Source organism: Gambusia affinis, linkage group LG14 (assembly GCF_019740435.1).
Source record: "Gambusia affinis linkage group LG14, SWU_Gaff_1.0, whole genome shotgun sequence".
In the NCBI taxonomy this organism is placed as follows: Eukaryota; Metazoa; Chordata; class Actinopteri; order Cyprinodontiformes; family Poeciliidae; genus Gambusia; species Gambusia affinis.
This window is the reverse complement of record NC_057881.1, coordinates 16,333,631-16,354,356: the sequence shown is the minus strand read 5'-3', so window position 1 is coordinate 16,354,356 and position 20,726 is coordinate 16,333,631. Positions and strand designations below refer to the sequence as shown.

The following is a 20,726-nucleotide window of genomic DNA, read 5'->3' as shown; positions in this document are numbered from 1 at the left end:
CCTCTCCCCACCCCCGCGCTCTCGGAGCCACTCGGAGAAACACACAGGGGAGTACATGCACCTTCAAAAAAAGCCTAACTCTCAGAACTGTTTTGGTTGCCTCAACACTTTCCGTCTGCTGGGACCTATACAAACAGCTCACTGTGGTTACAGCAGATATTTTCATGCATTAAATAAATAAAAGAATAAAATATCAACCTCCACTTCTGCAGGAACAAACAACCATCAGTCTTAGTAGTTTGTCAAGGCCTTTCATTTTGCCCTGTAATCTCATCCAGTGACATAAGGCACATTCAATTAGACTGACAAAACCATAAGCCTAATTAAGCCTAACGTACACCCGTTAGCGTATTTACTGATCTCCGCAGTCTTGGTGAAACATATGTCGTCATAGGAAACTGTGAAGTTTAAAGATCATCCAAGCAGAACTGTGGTTAATTGCAAGTACTGCTGCAGACGTTTTGCGCAAAAGAAAGGGCTGGCATACCATCGAGTCCAAAATTATTCATAACCCTGGTAAAAATAGATTTAAAATAATTGTTTTCTTCTTTTGTCTGAATGGAATTCATATGCATATTTTGGACTAGGCCAGTCACAAGTTTGACTTGAAGCTGTTAGAGAGTCTGTAGAGGGAGTTAAAGATTAGGGTAATGGCAAAAGGCCCTCCAACCTACAAGACTTGGAATGCATTATCAAAATATCAGTGGAAACATGCAAAAGGCTAACAAGTGTAGGAACAGTTTGATTGCTGTTATACCAACTACAATGTCTCCACTTATTATTCAGAGTGTATCTACTTATGCAGTATATGTATACAGTATGTATGAGTGTTTGTACATACTGTATCCTGTTCAGTTCTATTTAAAGCATGTAGTGACCAAATGCAGCATTGTTCTCTATGTGCTCAACTAAGGGTGAAATGCAAAATTTCATAAAGCAACTTTAAAACGTTCCACCAAAATAGAACAAAACAGAGAGGAATCCCAACTATCGCTGAACTCCATTTGTCAACATTTAGGGTTTTCATGCAGCCACAGAGGAGAAAGGAAGGCGGACCAGACCCGAGCTTCATACTGCCGTTCTTCATTAACGTATGGACAGCAGCTCGCTGAACTTAATCACTCCCCGGAAGCAACTTCAAGCCTAATTTAAACACCACAGACACTGGAGACGTCTAAATCTTGGTAGCACTAGCATCCAATGAGCATGAGATGCAAGTATCTAGTCAGTTCCTAGTTTTCTTTTATTAGGCTTTTGAAAAATGCATTTTCTTGTACAGTTTTGATTAAAGTAAAAGGACAAAATTTGTATCATACTTTTACCATTTCAGCAAAAATATTACTGTCGTTTTTCTGAGCGTTTATGTACAAACTTTTGTTATACACTGAAATGTTACTTTCACCAAACTATATGCGTGCTCAGTAAAATCCTTTTATTTTAAAATGTTACTTCAGAATCAACTTTGTTGTTTTGTGGTTAGGGGTCACAATTTCCCTTTATAAACAATTTTCAATCGACACTTACCGGTTTGCCTGGAGGTCCAGGGAGTCCTGGAGGACCTGGTGGTCCCAAAACACCCTACATGAAGGACATAACAGAAAGTAGCCACAATTAAAATAAGCAAACAGGCTCGGTTATAAGAAGACTGTTGAGTTCCACTGCAGCTGTTCCAATACATGCAGCTGTAGTGTACTGCTGCTACCACAAGGTGGTGGTACATACGAGTTCTCCATCCACTGCCTCCAAAAAGCACTTTATATTCTACTGGTAGGCCCGCAAATGGCTGAAAAACAGTCCTAATACAAAAATAGTGTTCAATTCTACTGCTGCGCTGATAGATGGTCGCAGTATATTACTAATACCACGCTGCAGTGGCAGTAAGTAGAAGCTTCTCCTCCACTGTGATGCCCTCAATTGATTGCAATGTATTCCTTCAACCATAGGAGGCAGAATTGAGAAACACTTTCTGTTTAGCTTTGATGCAACCGTGAGGTGTAGATGATGGTGAGAGCCTTTTATAGTAAGACAAGTAACTGCACTGCTGTTGCTGAAGGGGCAAGAAGAAGACTTAACGCTGGTAAATTTGTTACAATATACTGCTACTTGGAAATTAGAAGAGTAGCCACTGTTACTGTGTAAGTCATTCACAGAGTCTTGGTATGTGAGGTAATGAGAAAAAGCTAGTCTGATGTCAGGCTTGGAATTGGTTGATGTTAGGTATCGGTTTCTAAATAATAAAAATATAATACTATGCTTATAAAGAGGCCTTTGATGCTGTCTTAATGACTTATTTTAGTAAGTTTTAATTAAAAGTATGACTACCTGCAGTCCCATATTACTTCCTACATACGTCAAATAAACTCCACCAAAAACTGTAGAGAGGCTGCAGTGTTTGCGTGCTGCTTTTTTTTTTCTAAATAAATGTCGATGGCTTCAGCCACTTCTAAATTCATCTTGAACAGGCCTCTGCTGTTCGTCTGCTGCTTGCTGCTGTAAGACATATTGGATATGACTGGATGATGCTTTTTATTATGGTCAATGGGGTGATAATCCGTAGAAACGGGAATTACAGCAAGCAAAATAGCAATGTAGCTGATCAAACAGGTGTTGGCCTACCTTTGGTCCAGGCGGTCCAATTTGACCTGGAAGGCCAATTGGCCCTGGGGCACCCTACGCACAAAGCAATGTAGACAAATAGTGCAATAAAGAACATTAGAATATATCCATTGTACTTCCAATCTCTTAAAAGCAAAGGCATAAAAGCGTCAAAGCATTTCTGTGAAATAGCAAACATGCAACTTACACCCAGACCTGGAAGGCCGACTCCCTGTGTGGAACAGAAAGAGGCAGTAGGATTAATTTACTGTGACGCAGAAATATCTACCAGAGCACTGATTGAGGCTTTATAAATTTAAACAATGACAAAAAAAAGCAATGATTTGATAACATGTGTGTTGTGTGTATTGAATGAGGGTAAACAGTGCTCACAAACTCAGAACATCTGGCAGTTTGTTTTGCTTGGTCTTTTACTTAGAATCAACTTCAACAGGATAATTAAGGAATCAGGTCTTCATGGAGGTAATTTAGCCCACTGGGCAGGATCTTGTGTCACTGCAGCGTTAGACAGCTGGTGCCCAGCACCCTCCTTCCCCCACCCAAACAGGGACACCCCATAATGCTGAACAAAGGATTAACTTATTGTGTGGCATCCAAGCATAACATTGAATACCTGCAGGAAGATGGACACAGAGCACCACCTAGTGGCATCAGACTGTGCTTACATGTCATTTGTAGCTGGTCTGTTGGCCTGCGTGTGTGTGTGTGCGTGTGTGTGTGTGTGTGAGGCTGTCTGTGAATCGTTTCTATTATAAGTTCAAGGCAGCATATGTCACATCTGGCCTCAGAGAGCTAAAAGGGGGGTGCAGCTGGTTAGGCATTCAGACCTGACAAAAAAGCCAGCTGGGATGGAAATTTGCTTGATAATAAAGCATCGAGGCATTAAACAATACAGCACCGTCAAGATTCCCTCAGTTGTAACTCATTGCTTAGGTGTCGTGAAAATGTCTTCTTATTTACAAAAGATAAACACTGATAAGCTGTGATAAGCATTGAAAACCGTAAGTTAGCTTGTCCTGCCAAATCATCATAAACTCAGGATGTCGACTCGAGTTGACCTTTCAGACATACTGTGACCTTTGACCAAATCCTATGAAATGATACTTTGACACTCCATATCATCATGAAGCTATCAAAAGTCAACCTTCTTGTATGTTGCTTAAATCATTTTTGTAATTATTTTGCATCATTATCCAGAGCTCCAGTGCCGTCTTTAGAGTAATCTTCAGGGGCTTGGTGTCAATGTAGCATTTACACGGTAATAGCTCATAGATAAGCTGTAGCACCTTTTTCACCTTTAACATTTATTCTTTCTAATTAGCTTTTTGGTATTTGCAATGCCAAAAATGCAATAAAGCAAAAAGGGATTTAAAAAAAAAATGCAAATTTAAGCATGTTTGGTGGAAACTATTCCTAACAACGACCCAGATCCCAACATATGCTTTTAATGCATGAATCAAATAGTCTCTGCTTGCTTTTATCTTAACTCAGCAGCATTTTTATCATCATTTTTATCAGTACAAGTAGTGCAACAATTAAACATCATTTAGCTTTATTCATTATGGCACAAACTCAAGATGTGAGAAGCATTCTTCAGGGTTTTATGCACAAAATATGGCTGCCAATTTATCAGCTGGACATCAGTTCAAATAGGCTTTTCAACCACATTCCAAAGTTCCATTATCAGAATGAAATCTGGTGGCTTTAAAAGCCAGGGCAGTGCAGTCACACTGAGGGCATATTCAAGAAGCCCACTTGAGCGCAAATTTGTGACACGGTGCATTAACCTGCAGGATGTGGTCATCAGAACGGTACACTGTGGTCTTAAAAGGACGACGTTGGTCCTCATCTATTCTCAAGGAAAGCTGTGGAGTCGAAATGGTGCTTCTTTTTTTTTTTTTTTTTTTTTTTTGCACTTATGAGCCCAAACTGAACCAAGAAAATCTCCCCTTCGCCATTACGCCACCTCCAGCCTAAACCTTTGACAAAAAGCAGGAGACATGCTTTCACACTATTACACCAAATTCCGACTATACGACCTGAATGATACTGAAATCAAAACTCAACAGTCCATGCAACATTTTGTTGGTCTGTCATTTTCCTTCTTTAGTGGGTTTGGTAAATTTAGATTCAGTTCCCTTTGAGGAATGGTATGGGTTGACTTCTGCTGCTGTGGCCCTTTAAGGTTTCACTTGATTGTAACTAGAGATTATTTGAGATACTAATGCCTTTGTGATTTAACCAAGTCTGTTAAATCATTGGATTATTTTCTCTTTTTTTTTTCCTTTTTTCTTGGACCCTTAACTTTAAATCCCACCCAGTAGTGGTAGTGTGTACAAAATCCCAATATATCAGTAGTTTATGAATCAGACCAACAACATGCCACATTCAGTCTCTTGTATCCTACTTCTACCTAATTTTGATGCTGAGTTAGGAAGTTCAGCAACATTTTCCACAGCAAATCTCGGTTTTTGATAACATTGAGCTGCTGTACTGTGACTTGCTAACTTGCTTTAACAACCAGCTACACAGGTGCACCTTAGTTTTATTGATCTTATTTCTAGAAGCATTAATTGGGAGTTCTTATGAAAACGTGACACTTACTGGACGTCCAGGCTCACCGCTTGGTCCTGGTTGACCCTGCAAGTGAAAAAAGGTCAGTCCAATTGACTGTGGGATGAAAACAGTGCTTGTAATAAATGTGTGAAACTTGTAGAGCATTTATGTACAGAATTAAGCTGTGTGTTGCTTAACGAGTGTGGTGCGCTAAGCATTTGAAGGCAGCACATAAAATAACATCTATCAAGAAACCATGGAAAACATTAACAATCTAAGTCCTGAGAAACGCCTTGCTTGCCATATATGATGGTATGTAAAAATGCATTGCATAAGTCTACTTGCTTTAATGCTACTGTCCTGAAAATAGACACTATAAAATACTGTTCTACAATATTTTTGTATTATTACACTCATTGGTACTCTATACAATAGTTTGTGCATTTACAGATTAGCAATAACATGATAGTCCTCTGACTTCATTTCAAGATTGTACACCGTTTTATCATAATGTCTCAGATAAAAATTGTTTTGTTTTTGGTATTTTCTCAAAGGAGATTCCTCCCAGCCACACATTCAAACAATTTTACTGCCTGGATTTTCTGTGCTGAACTTTAGCGTCCAGCTTGTTAATGAGGCCTGCAGATACAGTATACATCAGTAGAACGAGAGAGAGGTTCTACTGAGACCTCTCTCGGTAGAACGAGAGAGAGGTTCTACTGAGACCTCTCCCGGTAGAACGAGAGAGAGGTTCTACTGAGACCTCTCTCGGTAGAACGAGAAAGAGGTCTCAGTAGAACCTCTCTCTCGTTCTAAAATGACCATTTTCAACTTGTTTTTCTAATGTGCTCACAACTGGATAAACACGAATGCCATTTAAACATTTCATTTCTAAAGAAAAGAAGGAAAGTTAACCCTTCATTTTGGCTTTTGGGTGCACGCAACAATGTAAGTCCGTCAGCCTATTTAATTTAAGGACCTGCTAAAGATTTTCATTTTAAGTTTTGAGATGCATGACTAAAAACTGTTTCTCCTACAACGTACCAGGACTGAAATTGAACAAATACTTTAAGTGAAAGGCATCTTGTTCATGCCTTCCTGAAATGGATGTTTTCCACCGACAGCAGTGATGTATTGGTGCATAATATAGTCAGCCGAAACACTTGCCTTTGGGCCGGGGCTACCGATCGGTCCGCGATCACCTTTTGCTCCAATCAAACCCTGGAGATGGAAAGAAAAGCATAAAAATCAGTGAGCTATAGTTTATATAAGGCAAAGTAATGAAATACAGAAAGAGTCAGTGTAAGCAGATTGCTTACACTGTGCTGTCCAGGGGGCATAAGTGACCTTACAACTGGGTCAACCACACATTTGATTAAAGCCAAGTCTGTTCTGGTAGGTATTTGGGAAATAAACCTTCAGATTCCAGGGCGGATTAGTGGCTAAATCTGTGCAGAATGCCTGCATGGGTGAGCTTTTGTTAGCATGTGATCTTTTACCAGTGAAACTAAACTTTCCTGCTGGTATAGACTGAATCAGAGAAGATGCAATGACTGACCTAAGAAGCTGCAGATCAGTTTAATATCAGTTTTATTTTTTTAAGTAATTACAAGGTTAACTGTTTCTTTGTGTCCAACTGTAATAAAAAATGTATTAGTTCACACAGTGTAAAACCTCCCAGGTATTATTTTTTTCATATTCCCCTTGAAGTGTATCACGAACCTTGTTTTTAATTGAACTGCCGACTACTGTCTGTCAAATCTCTAATATATGAAACTCCTTATTTCATGGACCAACAAGAAGTGGTGTATAATTGTGGTGTGGGACAGAAATAACACCTGGTTTTACAAAAAATATCACCGACAAAAATCTGAAATTGAGTCATCCATTTGTCAAATGCTTCACAACAAACTAGCGCCTGAAATTTAGGCCCACCCTCTGCAAAACAGCTCGAGCTCAATCCATTTTTGAGTCTTGACATGTGTATATTTTTTAAAGTGTTGTGATGGTTTTAGCATCATCCCTTTGACACCTGCAATTTTGGCAGTAAACAAATAATAGGGCTTAATTTGCATCTGCATACTTGCATAATCTCCCACATCTCATCAGAGAGAATCATTTTCTACGAAAAGAAATAAAAAAAAGAAAATCACACATTCACAATCTTACCACACATAATATTTTGCTTGCGAGTCAACATGTTGGTGTTATTTGTTCACTTGTTTGCTGTATCGTTTACATGGCTTGTAGAAAACTGCCTTTTTTTTTTTTTTTCCTCCAAAGGCTTTCATTTTGCCAAAGAGGCACAGAGGTCAGGTGTGTGTGTGCATGTGTGGAGTGGACGGCTAATGGCTCTCTTCAAATTCTCCCACTTGAGAGAAGAGTCTCTGTTGCAGCACTGTGTAGCAAACGACTTGACGATTTCTGGAACAGCTATATTTACACTGAGATTAAAACCCCACAGAAAAAACCAAGTTATTTTTTTTAGTTTTCCTTATATATTTTTGTTTGTAAAATATCATATCATCCCCATACCATTTTCCGATGGCCTATTAGACAGAGTCCCACTTGTTTGTAGTTGGAGTGTATGAAAATCCATATCTCTATTCAAAGTTGTTTGAGTGGACCTCTTGTTTGACACATATTCTTCCAGCTTTATTACCTCCCATCCAAACAATCTGTTCACTCACGTCAATGCCGTTCTCTCCGGGGGGCCCATTGGGGCCGGGCTCTCCTGGCTCTCCCTTTTGTCCCTGCAATGACACAAACAGCAAGGCAGTTGATGTTTAGGTGAATCGGAGGTTGCGATTACTTTGACTGAGCCTTCATAGCGATAGTGACGCAGTGGGGACTCACCGGTGGGCCAGGGGAACCAGCCGGTCCTTTCTCCCCCTGCAGAAACGCACACAGCCGTGTTAATTGTACTGCACAAACAAGAACCTTTAAAAAAATTTTTTTCCTATTTCTGATACGTGGTTGGATAATGACAAAGTGGATTTTTTTTTTTTTTTTTGTAACAAAACTTCATGAAATTATTCAATTGACCAACATTTTAAAGTGTACAATCCACATTTTAAAACACAAACAGAAGTTAGGCATTCTCAGTGCTAAAAGGGTAATTTTCCATAAATATATATTATATTGAAAAACTGAGACATCTCTGTAATAACACACTGTCTGCCTCAAAGCCTTCATCCCCTCCATTATTAAGCTTTGTAAATTTATTTAAACGCCAGTCAAGAGTGGCGTTCATTACATGGGAGTCTAATGAAACTGAATCCGACTACTGCAACCTGCTGGATTTTATTTTTGCTGAATGAAAAAAACATCCTCCTCCTATTTCATTTGATTTTAGAGCAAACACATTTATCTACACACAGCCAGGCTGCTTCCTGCCCCCCACCAGAGCAGCACAGCACAGCACACAACCTGCCTCCTTTAAATAACTCGCGTGTATCACATTACTGCGACACGAACTCAGCGCTGGGCTCCTAAAAAGACCCCTCTCTAGTGCGGAACAGAGCCCTTTTGTGCCCGTGTGTTTTTATTTATAGCCCCATCTGCTGGTAGAACTCTGGTACTGCACGGTGAGGAAGCGGCCACAATACCGATCTTTGTGAGAATGTGCACCGGGCAAACCTGCGCGGACGGATACTCACATCAATGCCATCCGAGCCAGGAATGCCAGGAGGACCTGGTAGACCCTGAGGTCCGGGCGGACCCCTCTGGAAGATAGAGAGAAAGGAAAATGCATGAAGGACTGTGTAGATTTGAATTATATTACAAATATGTGCCGTGTGGAGAATATTCGTATTCATAAATAAACAAACAAGACAGTTTTATTGTTTAACACAAGTGAGTGCAAACCTGTAAAAATAAAAAGGATGGATTTGCACTCTGATTTGAAGTGCTGCACAAGTAACCCTTTTATTATTTATATAATTTAGCATATAAATGCTGTAGAAGTTCATATGGGGAAGAACTGCGACAGAACTAGACAGCAGTGTTTAAAAATAAAGGGATGGTGTTAAGTAAATGAGGTGGAGGAATGTTGGAGGGAGGGGTCATGAGGGTGGCACTGTTTACCCCCATCTCCCCCCCTCAGCTGAGCCCCTAATCTTTTCACCTCAACCAGTCTCTCGTGTGATACACCAAAAAAAAAATAAAATAAAAATCAATTTAAGTTTACAAGACATAAAAAAATGACAGTAATCCATGTTGAAAAAGAATGAGGAAATTCCAGGATGAAAAAACAAGATCGTCTGTAGGTGACGTGTGAATTTGCATCTGTGTGCACTGATGTTTGTCTTTCAAAGGCTTTCATGTTTGCTTCAAAGAGAAACAAAGAGACATGTTCAGTTTTTAGAAATATGTGTCCACTTTCCCAAAAAAGGAGTAGGACAGGCAAAGACAAATCCTTATCATCGACAATCCTCCAATCGAAAGTTGTTGGCTTCAAAGAATTAAAAATCCATCCACCCTGAGGCTGATAATCCAAGGAGAATAGTCCAGTGCTGCTTGTTTAAACAGCAAGACAGAAGAAAAACTTTGAACGTTTCTTCTTCTACCTCAATCATTTCTTAAAGCTCGGGTCTGCGTTGCCTTATTCCTCAATTCCTTAATTAGTTCTACCTGCTATTAAGACTCCACATGAACTCACAGCATCAAGAGAGCCAAAGCCCGCTGACCCCTTTCGAAGGCCCTCATCCCTCTACAACCCTGAGTCCAGCAGGGCTCAACCTTTCCCATCCACTCACCACTTGTGCCAGAGCCAGGCACAGGGTTTGCAGGACGACCCAGGTCTTCAGCAAGGCGGAGAGAGCAGCCATGGTCCCTCGGCCCCGTCTGTCTCTCTTCCGATCGTCAAATCCTCTCTTCTCGCTCCTCTTTCTGCTCCTTCACTCCTCTGCTAGTCTGGCACAGTGCAGAGACAGGGGTGGGGGGAAAAAAAGTGCTTTCAGAAGGAGAGAACTGAAAGGGGAGAGGGATGGATGGAGAGGTGGAGGAGGGTGGAGGAGTGCAAGGGAGGGCAGAAAAAGAGGTGGAATCCTGCCCCTTGCTGCCAGCCCCGTGAAGATCATTTTTGAAAGAAACCCGTAGACCCATGTTATGATACATTGAAATGAGGAGTGATTTTTTTTTTTTATATATATATATATAAAATCAGCACACAATTTTGCTTCCACAACCTTCACTGTAAATTAAACTCTTGAGACTGGGAAAGTGGAATTATGAGCAAAACCTTGCTGCACAAGAGTCATTAATCACAGGCCTTTGATTAACTCTGAATACGTTTATACATTATTAGGAGAGTTTATTTGTATGCACTACGTTTAAGGGCACTTGATCACAGATGAGGGGAACCTGAGGCATACAAAGGTGCTAAAGTGTACCAGCGGATATGAAGTCCTATACAATATCTTGTAACTGTTAAGAAATGAGAGATTTTGGATTTTTCTTGCTGTAATTGTGGATTCATAATGTGTAATGTGTTCATAATGTGTACACAGACGTGCTGAATAAATCTCCTTCTGGTAGAGAATATTTGAGTCCTGTATGATGATCTCAGAAAATAAAAAAGAAAATGAAAGATGACTTTCAGCATTTTTTTTAACAAAATGTTTGACCCAGATTTGTATTTCATCCTTCTTTACTGTCCTTTATACATTAAGTCTTGTGTCACCAAATGCCCTCAAAATCAACCTTAATTTATTTGTGTTAAGGTTCTCAGAAGTTTCTTACTGAATATTAGTGAAAATAAAACATCAGAATGGTCAGAGACAATGCTGTGGAAATATCTGCGGCAGAATTAAATTCAAATTTAATTATTTAATCACTTTAAGTATTTCTCAAACATAGGTCAGTTGATTATGAAAAACAACAAATAAAGACACCGCAAAAGGTTTTCAGCTGTGAATATGGCGACATCTAGTGGCGACTTTACACAACAAAGAGTATTTATTCCCATTAAAACGAGAGCTGCTGGAAGGCGACTGAACCAAATTCATGGACGTTAAAAGAAAATGGCTACACAGTGACACCTGTCGTGTAGACGTTGTATTATACCAACAGAAACAAATTCACTCTGTATCCACAAGATGGCAGCAGATACTTAGTTAATAGACACTGAGCAACTTGGTTGCCATGGAGGCCTGCAGTGCTGTGGTTTGATATATGTCGTGTGTTCACTGATAACAAAACAAAACAAAACAAAAAACTAACAAACAAACAATAAATAAATAAATTAAATTAAATATATTTCATTATTTTTTTCAGTGGGCTGTAATCTTGGACACATTATAGAGAAACTGGAACAAACTTAATACAACAAAGCAAATAAGGAAACCACTTCCATGTGTTGGCTACCATTTTCGCATACATAATTACAATTCATCTCTCTTTTACTCAGTACAAAAACATACTGTTCTCTTGATGGAGAAAAGACTCATTTTAGTTAAGTTGTTTTTGTGTGCAAGCCTGTGAATATTACTATTAGAAAAATGTCTATTCAATTGTTTTACCTTCTTTGTTACTTAGATTTTACGGAAGAGGATTATGGCCCAGAAAAAAATTAATAAATCTCAGAATTCTCAAGTAAAAAAAAAAAAAAAAAAAATTGTGTAACTTTTAGTTCAGTGGAGGACAGAAACTATGATATAAAGTGACATAATGTTTATATATGCAAATATTTAAAAGGGAATTGTATGACTTGCACTGATCTGCGGCTGGCTGTAGGACTCCTCTGGCACGTAAAAAGTCACTTAAAGCAGACATTTTCTCCAGAAAGTTAGCTGTCCGCAACAACTCGTCTCTGTGGTTCTGAAGCTGGTTGCTTGCTGGGGCCCATCAGTCTGAATTCTGGTTTCTGAGATTTTTTTTTTCTGGGTCAATAATTTTTTTTTTATTTATTAATTTTTTCCTTGAGAATTCAGAGATTTTTTTTTCCAGTGGCCCTTACCCTCTTCCGTAAGATTTCCTACACAGTTTGATGGGGGGGAAAAAAACAAAGAAAAAAATTGCTATTTTTCCCTACAAAAAAAATCCACTTGAATTTATGCCAGATGTGTATGATAGGCAGAATCTATCAGCAAACATTTGATAGACTGACTGACTGACAGGAAGGAAGGAAGAAGGTAAGTAAGGCAGCAAGACTAGAAGGACAAGGATTTTGACATAAGGGATGAATGCAGGACAGAATTCTGGAAATGAACAGAAGAAAAGGAAGTAAGAACACAGGGCAGAAAAGACAGAATGACACAAGGAAGGGTTAGATAAAAAAGACACCAGGATGGAAACAAGGACAGGAAAACAGATGGCAAAGTAGAAGGAGGAAAATATGGAACACAGGATAGGGAAGCCTTTGGAAAATAGGATAGGGAATGAAGTATCTAAGTATATTTTTTCTGCTTTCGTTTGATATTTACCCTCATCCATAAAAATCTCAAATCAAATTCCCAGACTATTTTGGGAACTCTGTACCTATCCCACCTCATAAAACTCAAGCTAGTTCTAGGTAATAAAGTCTAGAATAAACACAGAAAAAAACTGATTGCAATTCTAATAAAACCACTTTAACATTTGGGGGGGGGGGTTTCGCATTATTTCAGGAGATTGCAGGTATAATTTATGTGCAGTTGGTTTATGGACATCCTGTAGCTTAGCATATGAAACCAATTTACCATCACCGAGAAAATTCATCACCCTCTTCCTAAACACATAAATGGATTTCCATTATAATACCATTTACTTTCCCTTCTTATTTTTTATCGCTTTAGCTTTATGTTCATGAAACATGGCTGATCACACATGTGGAGAGGTCATAACTACAAGAACGCCATCCAGTCCTTGTTTTGCTGTGAGACACAAAAGCATGCGATGTTAATGGTTTTCCGGTTCGGTGTGTTTCGAACTGGGATGTGTTTCCCTCTGTGGCTTTTCTCCAACTTGTTGAGGTTGAAAAGTGGCCAGTCAGCAAAGTTCTGCACGTCCCTTTTGAAGAAAAACGACAATATCCTTCAACGTTCATGAGTCACTTCCTTTGAGCGGTTGAAAATTACAAAATCAAGGGAAAGAAGGGCTCATATCGCAATAATTGTATGAAACATTTAGTCCCTCATCAAATGGAAGAAGTGGTTGAAAAGAAGCTAGAGTTTTGTTCAAGCAAAACTCTTTCTTTGCAAACTTTATGTGATTTATGTACTTACTTTTATAGATCTAAAGTATTGCCAGTAAAATTAAGAAGCTATGAGTGTGTAATTTAAGACAGGAGAAAGCGGATCCAGGAAAACTGGCTGGGAATGGTAACCAGACAACATCTGTCAAAACACGGCTGATATCAAGAGCTGAATTGGCTGCACTTTTTACAACATGACAGATACGATGTTGCTCACATAAAAGCTTGGTAGCAAACATGTGAGACCTGATACGAGAGGTTATCAACAGAAAATCTGTGCCTGTGATGGCTCAGGGAGAGAGAGAAAGAAGATTCCGGAGTTTGCAAATTCAGACATAACTTCAGGTGAAAAGATCATGGGAGTGGAAGACGGCCGTGGGAGCTCACTTCCTGGTCAGTTTACACAGGATGAAATTGTCCAGATTTGGATGCAACATTGAATGCATGTAAAGGACGGCAGTGTGAGGTAACATGGGAATCTACGCAAGTTAATGAGTTTATCTGCGATTTTACAAAAATCAACTATTCAAAATTTGTAGTAGAGTAGTCTAGTCTAATACACGTTTCACAAATTTAACATTACAAAAACCGCTTCGATTTTCAAGCGCTGGTAATAACAGTAGGTGTCACTGCTGAGAAAGTGTGACACTTCACAGCTGGAATGTTTTCAGAAACTAGCAATAACCTTAAGAGTTTTACTTTCTAAGTAGTTATTAAAGTATATATATATTTTTTTTTTTACTTTTGTGTGGTTTTCAAAGTTTATGTAGCATTTGGAAACATCGCATGCTGTTTGATTTGTTCAGCTATGACGCTGCTAGGAGACTCTGACCCGCTGCTCCTACTGTTTTGCTTCCTGTGCTGCTGGATTTCCACATGGGCAGAGTTGCTCTTGTTGCACTCATTCACAAACCAACTGTCAATCAAACATATTTGAACTTTCTGAGACTTAAATCTTAAACAAACTTCAATGTTTCCATAGGGATTGTACAGAAAAAAAAAAAAAAAAAATCAACAATATGTTTTGGCTTTTTTTTTTTTTTTAGGCAGACCTTCCATGCATTTATCATGTCATCGTTAGTTGAAAACAGTTGATACCATTGTCGCCTTGTAGAAAGAAGCTCCAAATTCCTCTTGCCCAGTGACAGCTGGGGAAGGGAACCAGCATGGAAAACTGGGTGAATACAACTTTGTGAGGGAGTTTCTTATAGAACCTTTTCGTGAATCTCACTGGGAGTTTGTTGTTGTAAGATGCCAAAAAGTGTAAAATCTTTAAAGCATTAGGTCTCTGCCTGTCGTTTTCTGTTATGCGATAGTCATTAAAACAGCATTTCGGGTGATTGTTTGGGGTTTGAAACGTCCATTTGAGTCTGAAACTAAATCCTAAAGATGACAAGTGTAATTTTCCTTGAAAAGCAACAAACACACAAAAACAACAATGGCTGCATCTGAAGTGCTGTTTGTAGAGCAGAGAAAATGTAGTATTCTGAAAAGCAAGATTCAGTGTTAATGTGCTCAGTATTGTGTCCACTAAGTAATGAGGGACAGAAAAAATAAAATAAAAATTGGAATCTTCAATTTATAATGATAATATATTGATTAAGAAACACTGTGACCTAATAGTTAGTTTTTCTATTTAAAATTGGCTGATGCGTCGTTACATAATGTTCAAATATGAAGGGCTAAGAAAACAGGTAGCCGTGCTGGTTGCCTTTGAAAACAGAAAGTTCAGACAAAACCTTTTTTATTAGCCACAGTAATTAATTGAGTAATTTTTACCATTTGGTAACTAGAGTCAATTGGAATGTATGTATGACTGAACTAAATTTCTTTTTTTTTTTTTTTTTATATTGCCTTGAGATGGCATTAGTTGTGATATATAAATAAAATTGAATTGAAAATATATAAACATCAAATATTACTTAAACAACTTTCAAATTAGCTAAAGCATAAAATCTTCTAAGCTGCTCCCCGCTACGCTTTGAGCCCGGCTACCAGTGTTACTGTTTTAATAATATACGTTTTGTTTTTTTCTTGTTTTTTTATCCTAACAGCTGCCCAACTGTGCCAGTTCCTATTATTACACTGAAATCTTCAGCACAGACCCATAAAAGCGTGACAAGAGCGCAGATGCAGCAAATTTCAGAGAAGTGAAGAGATCAAATGGATGGAAATGCATCTGTATTCAAGAGCTTTCTGCGCTCTTCTTCTCATGGGTAAAAGAAAAAAAAAAGAAAAACCCCTGAAGAATCCTCGACCAGTTGTTGCCAATCTCATTGCAAATGAATCCCGAGCCTCCTTGAGAACTCTGAAAACAAGACAAGCAAAACACCGGCCACTCCCGATTCCCTGCGGAGCATGATTTTACTTCTATTTTCTCTAAACACAGCTGATCGCATCTGTCGCCTTTCCAGCAGCAGCAGCGGCGGCGAGCCACCTATAGTCATCCTGATCTCCAAACACACGTCCAATAATCTTCTGGCAAAATCTAGGACGCGCTGCACACACACACACACACACACACACCCGCCCACGCACACACACACACACACCCATGCGTAACCCTCGTGCGTTTTCTGTTGGGCCTAATTGAATTAAATGAACGGCTGGGGGAACTTTTGGTTCTGCACGAGCATCCTGAGAACAATCTGTTTTTTCCTCTTCTAATAAGACACAGGAGGGGAGTGGAGAATGGAAGGCATCATCGAGAGGACGCGGAGTAAGACGAGCGTATGCACTGCGCAATGATGATGACAGACGGGGTAAATATTATTCTTAAGTGCAGGTGTGAGGAGTAGCAGTGGAGCGATAACAGAGGGGGGTCTTGGAGGACTTGCGGTTCGAGCCCCTAAACGCAAAGCCTGCAACGTTTCCACAAGCCGAGAGGAGGAGAGGAACCGCCTGACAGGCTGATCCTGCACAGACGTTCTGTTTAGGGGGTTTTAGAAGTTATTCTCTATGTGTGAAAAAGTACTCTGATCAGTTGGACATGGCGAATTATTTTGGAATTCACACCGTGTGGGGATTTCGAGGTGGGGCTTGCAAAAGTATCAATATCACCTGAACTTTTTCACAAGGTTGTTTTTTTCGTAATTGTGTGCGATGAACAATTTGAAATTAGAAATCATTTAGAAGTGAAAAACTAACTCTAAAACTACAATATGCTGTGTTGTCAGTTCCTCAATAGTTGTCACAAGTAAAACTTTGAAAAAACAAAACCAAAACAAACTCCATCTCAGTTAGAATCCAGGCCCCAACAATCAACACTTTTTAAAATCTTGGGTTTGAGAAGGTTTGCTGAGTTTTGTGGATTTGGGGGAAGCCTATCCAATAAGTCTTTCCATTTCGTTTATGCAAAAATAAACACAGACAATAAAATGCTGCCAGAGATTCCCAATGGGATTTTGGTCTGAACTTTGACTGGGCCGCTTTAACATGTGTGTGCTATTCTGAACTATTCCACTGGGAGGTGAACCTCTAGAGATCTTGTGGAGCTTTCTAAGATTTTCTCTTCTTTTTTTTTTCCCAGGATGGCCCTGTTGCGCCAAGTCTTTTTATTGGATATTATATGCTAAAATATTACAAACATGAACATAATTACAAAACACAATCCCTGCACTCCAACAGAGCCTCTTTTCTTCAGGAACAAAACAATGAAATTACCATAACAAAACCTTCAAGCGACACATAGGAAAAAAAAGGAATGAAAATAAAAATAATGAAGCAGCACAGCGAAGTAAGAAAATAAGTGTTTCAAAAATATATACACTCCCTTCTCCTAATAGGTTCAGACTGTGGTCCAGGTTCAGTCATATAGGTGGAGTTTATATTCAAACTTTGAACACGACTTTCTTTGGTTTTATTTCAGACGTGAAACCATGTGTCACTGGTCCTCCACTTTCTAAAATGTGCATTATTTTGTTTTGGTGTATCAAATAAATTCCCGACAGAATACACTGAAACCTGTGTCTGCGGCTTAATGAAAAATAAGGTCAAGGCGCTATAAAGTAATTGCGGCTATTTATTATGCTCATTCTAGTAGCATATAGTTTTTGCCCCCCCCTTCCCCCTCTGAGTGCCGACCTAGCTCAGGTAACGTCAACTCCCCTGACGCACCATGTGAATTGGTCAAGAGTCAAAGGTCGACAAAGTGATGATTGCTGTGGACATTTAAACACACACACACACAGAGAGAGAGAGCGAGATCACTTAGCAGCTGATCACTCTAGTCTGAGCTTGGTGAGGGGTTTCTAGGCAACAAAGCAATAGCACAGAACACATAAGGGGCCGTAAGTCAGAAGTATGCGTCACCACCAGCGAACACAGGGAATCAGAGACCGCCTCACGCTGCACGCTGTTTTTAATGTTTTAATATGCTTACATTGGCAAATGCATGTAAATGATTACAGTATGCCATTATTATTGTAACTGGATATTGTGGCCGTTTCATCCACCTGTTTTCTTTGCCTCCTGGTAAGAGGATTTAGGCTTTTGTCTGATGAATTGCTTTTCTTCAACTAAAACATTTGGCAGAAAGACGTCGCCTTGTAGAGGTGGTCTGCCAGAGGTGAAGTAGTGTTTTAATCATGTTTGGGATATTTTTCTCCTATTTCAAGACTTCAAACAGCAATAACTATTATACTAACAGTAAATCCAAGTCTTGACAAAGATCTCGCTCCATCTGCAAGCCAGTAAAACTATGCTCAATCGTACTATTTGGAGGGATTTATTTTATTTTATTTATTTTTTTTATGCATATGGTCTTTTTTTTTTTTCAAACTAATGTGGCTCAACCAACAATAGTAAAACACTTTTGAGAAGTGCGAAGAAAATTATCGTTCTTGCCAGCACACAATTATCTTGGCATGGAGAGTAGAAGCAGGGGGAAACAGCTACACTGGCTCCGTCCCAGTATTCACCCAGGGACACTTTAAAGCTTATTTACACATTTTAAAAGTGCTGGAACAACGACAGGGAAAGCTCTCTAAACATATGCAGAGACTTGCAAAAGTTTCCACGTCCATTGAATGTCAGAAATGTCTTTGATATCGGTAATAAATACCTCCGAGGTACAATATGAAAGAGAAACCCTTTCAAGCCGGTCGATGCACATAAGGTGGCTGAGTTTGTCTACAGCCGTCGGCTGCCGATGTGCCAGAGTGATCACATTATCTGGTTGTATTGCAATCATCCTTTCCAAATGCATAAACTTCACTAAAGACTGAGAAAGAAGAAAAAAGAAAAAGCACAGAGTGACTGAGCAAACGGAAGAAATAAAGCGGGAGTGGGAAAAAAAAAAAGGGTTTTCATTTCATATTCAAGTCTCATCTTCGTGGGTGCTATAACTTTCACTCACATTTCCTCTGGCTGCTTTATGACAAACTTGTCACTTGTTCAAAAACAAACTCTTCAGATTGACGTTTTCGGCGTCTGCTGTCGGCATCGTATATCGCCGCAACAGTTGCGTCAGCTCACCGATGGCAAAGGACACATCGTGCATATCACAGAAGATGACAGGTGCTTTGGCAGAAAGCGCTATTTGATGCCCCGGGAAAGAGAACAGGTTGCTCACAGAGGGGTGCATTTTGTCATCCTAATCAACCGGCGCATCTTCCTTTAAAGTTTACATAAAATATTGATGCATGTTCTCCTCTGATACAATAAAGCTGTGTAAAGTTGTTTGAGTCACCTAATAAATAATGCACAAATGGACAGTGTGATGTTGTTATAGCGCTTTGATGTGGAGGTGCCACGCATGAATGCTTCTTTTTTTCTTTTTCTTCCAACAGCTGAAATCACACACCATTTTCTTTCTTTCTGTCCTTCGGGGATTTAAAAAAAAAAAAAATAAATTACAATTTGAACACAGTTCACATTTTTTATTTTTTTTAAATCTTTTTAGAAAGCAAAATGAACTAACTGATCGTCAATCATATGGCGGCTACTTGTGTTTGTATTTGGAATATGACTTGGGGTATAGTAAGAGACGGCTCTGTATTTTTTCTACATTATAGCAATTTGTTTTGAGTTATTTAACAAATGAGACGGGGACTATTTCGCTCCATGTTAGTGGCAAATTGGAGAGTTAGAATGATTAAATACAGCATGTAGTATAAAAATGTAGATTAAATAGCTGCAATTTTGATAAAACAGTGTAAATGCCTCGATTAAACACCAGTGGGTAAACAATGCTGATTTCCTGTAATTAAACGCCATTCACTGCTAGAGCAAGGAGTTAACACACAGGCCTGCGCTGATGTAAAGGCTAACACGGTGAATCCTAATTTATTTTGGATTCCTGTGGTGCCAATTCGAAAAAATGCTACTGTCCAAAAAGTAGCTGGAAGTCCCTGTAATTATAGATCTTCATTCGCTGGTGATGGATGGGGCAGGAGGAAGGAATAATATTGTGAGAGTGACATAATATGATTTTTTCTTTTTTAAATCACAAATACATTTAGAACAAAAGATAAACTTTCTTCAGCCAATTCTTTTTTGGTCTTCCTTGAAACAAGCTGCAGAAGTAGTTCAAAATTAGCCAGATTTTTTTTATTTTTTATTTTTTTTTACTGTTATTCATTTTAATAAAATAATTTGTTTAGGTTTTTTAGTTTAGACTTCTTTGGTCTGACTTGGTTTTTAACCTCGCAGTCCGCATAAGAACACACAAAGCTTAATTAAATATTGAGAATATCTTAAACCATGCTTTTCCCACCTCTTTCTATACAACATCCACTCACTGGCAACTTTATTAGGTCCAACTTGGACTTTTTTTTCCCCCCTGCCTCATAGCCGTGATTTTAATTTCGGTATTGACATGACTGCATCAAGCATTGTCAGATATTTCAGATTTAAATCATATTCATGATTTAATGGAGCCTAGGCGAAAATTCAAACTGGGAGACTCGACCAGCTTCACCACATCATCTAATCACCACGCCTGGCCTCAGCCAATCCGGAACGGAGCTCCACGCCACTCCAGCCAATCGTCATCCAAGGACACCTTCAAGAGTTCAAGCTACCCTGGGGACTTCCTGCTCGTCAGCCGTGCTTCGACCCACCTCCTCCCCATTGCCACCTCCACCATGAGGGAAGTCCTCCAGGATCCCCTGTCGTCTCCCTCTCCAGGCTGCTCCACCACCAGTTTCGGTCCCGGGGGGAAGACTATCCCGAGTTCGCCGAGCAGACTGCCTGCTCACGGCGATCCTCGGCTCACGGTCTTCTGCCGGGGCATTAAATCTTTTTAACTGCTATTTTCTTCTCTTTGTGAGTCTCTCCAGATTGAGTTGACAAAACCGTGTTTTCATCACAATGATTTCAGCTGTTTTACATTTAGCTCTGAAAGCGTACAGTCTGTGTGCAGAAGGGGTTTAGAATCAGA

General features: G+C 39.3%; 1 protein-coding gene across 2 annotated transcripts in view; it reads right to left on the bottom strand.

The window, feature by feature from the left end:
* The window catches only part of col9a2 (procollagen, type IX, alpha 2), a 172,585-nt gene that overhangs the window by 12,205 nt on the left and 139,654 nt on the right, over positions 1-20,726 (bottom strand). For both annotated transcript variants that reach the window (XM_044138731.1, XM_044138730.1), the window contains 9 exons: positions 9,930-10,086; positions 8,832-8,897; positions 8,029-8,064; positions 7,863-7,925; positions 6,340-6,393; positions 5,221-5,256; positions 2,804-2,827; positions 2,617-2,670; positions 1,525-1,578 (listed from right to left, as the gene is read on the bottom strand). In XM_044138731.1, the coding sequence (XP_043994666.1) occupies positions 1,525-1,578; positions 2,617-2,670; positions 2,804-2,827; positions 5,221-5,256; positions 6,340-6,393; positions 7,863-7,925; positions 8,029-8,064; positions 8,832-8,897; positions 9,930-10,001 (459 nt within the window). In that variant the 5' untranslated portion in view covers positions 10,002-10,086. The remainder of the gene's footprint in view (positions 1-1,524; positions 1,579-2,616; positions 2,671-2,803; positions 2,828-5,220; positions 5,257-6,339; positions 6,394-7,862; positions 7,926-8,028; positions 8,065-8,831; positions 8,898-9,929; positions 10,087-20,726) is intronic.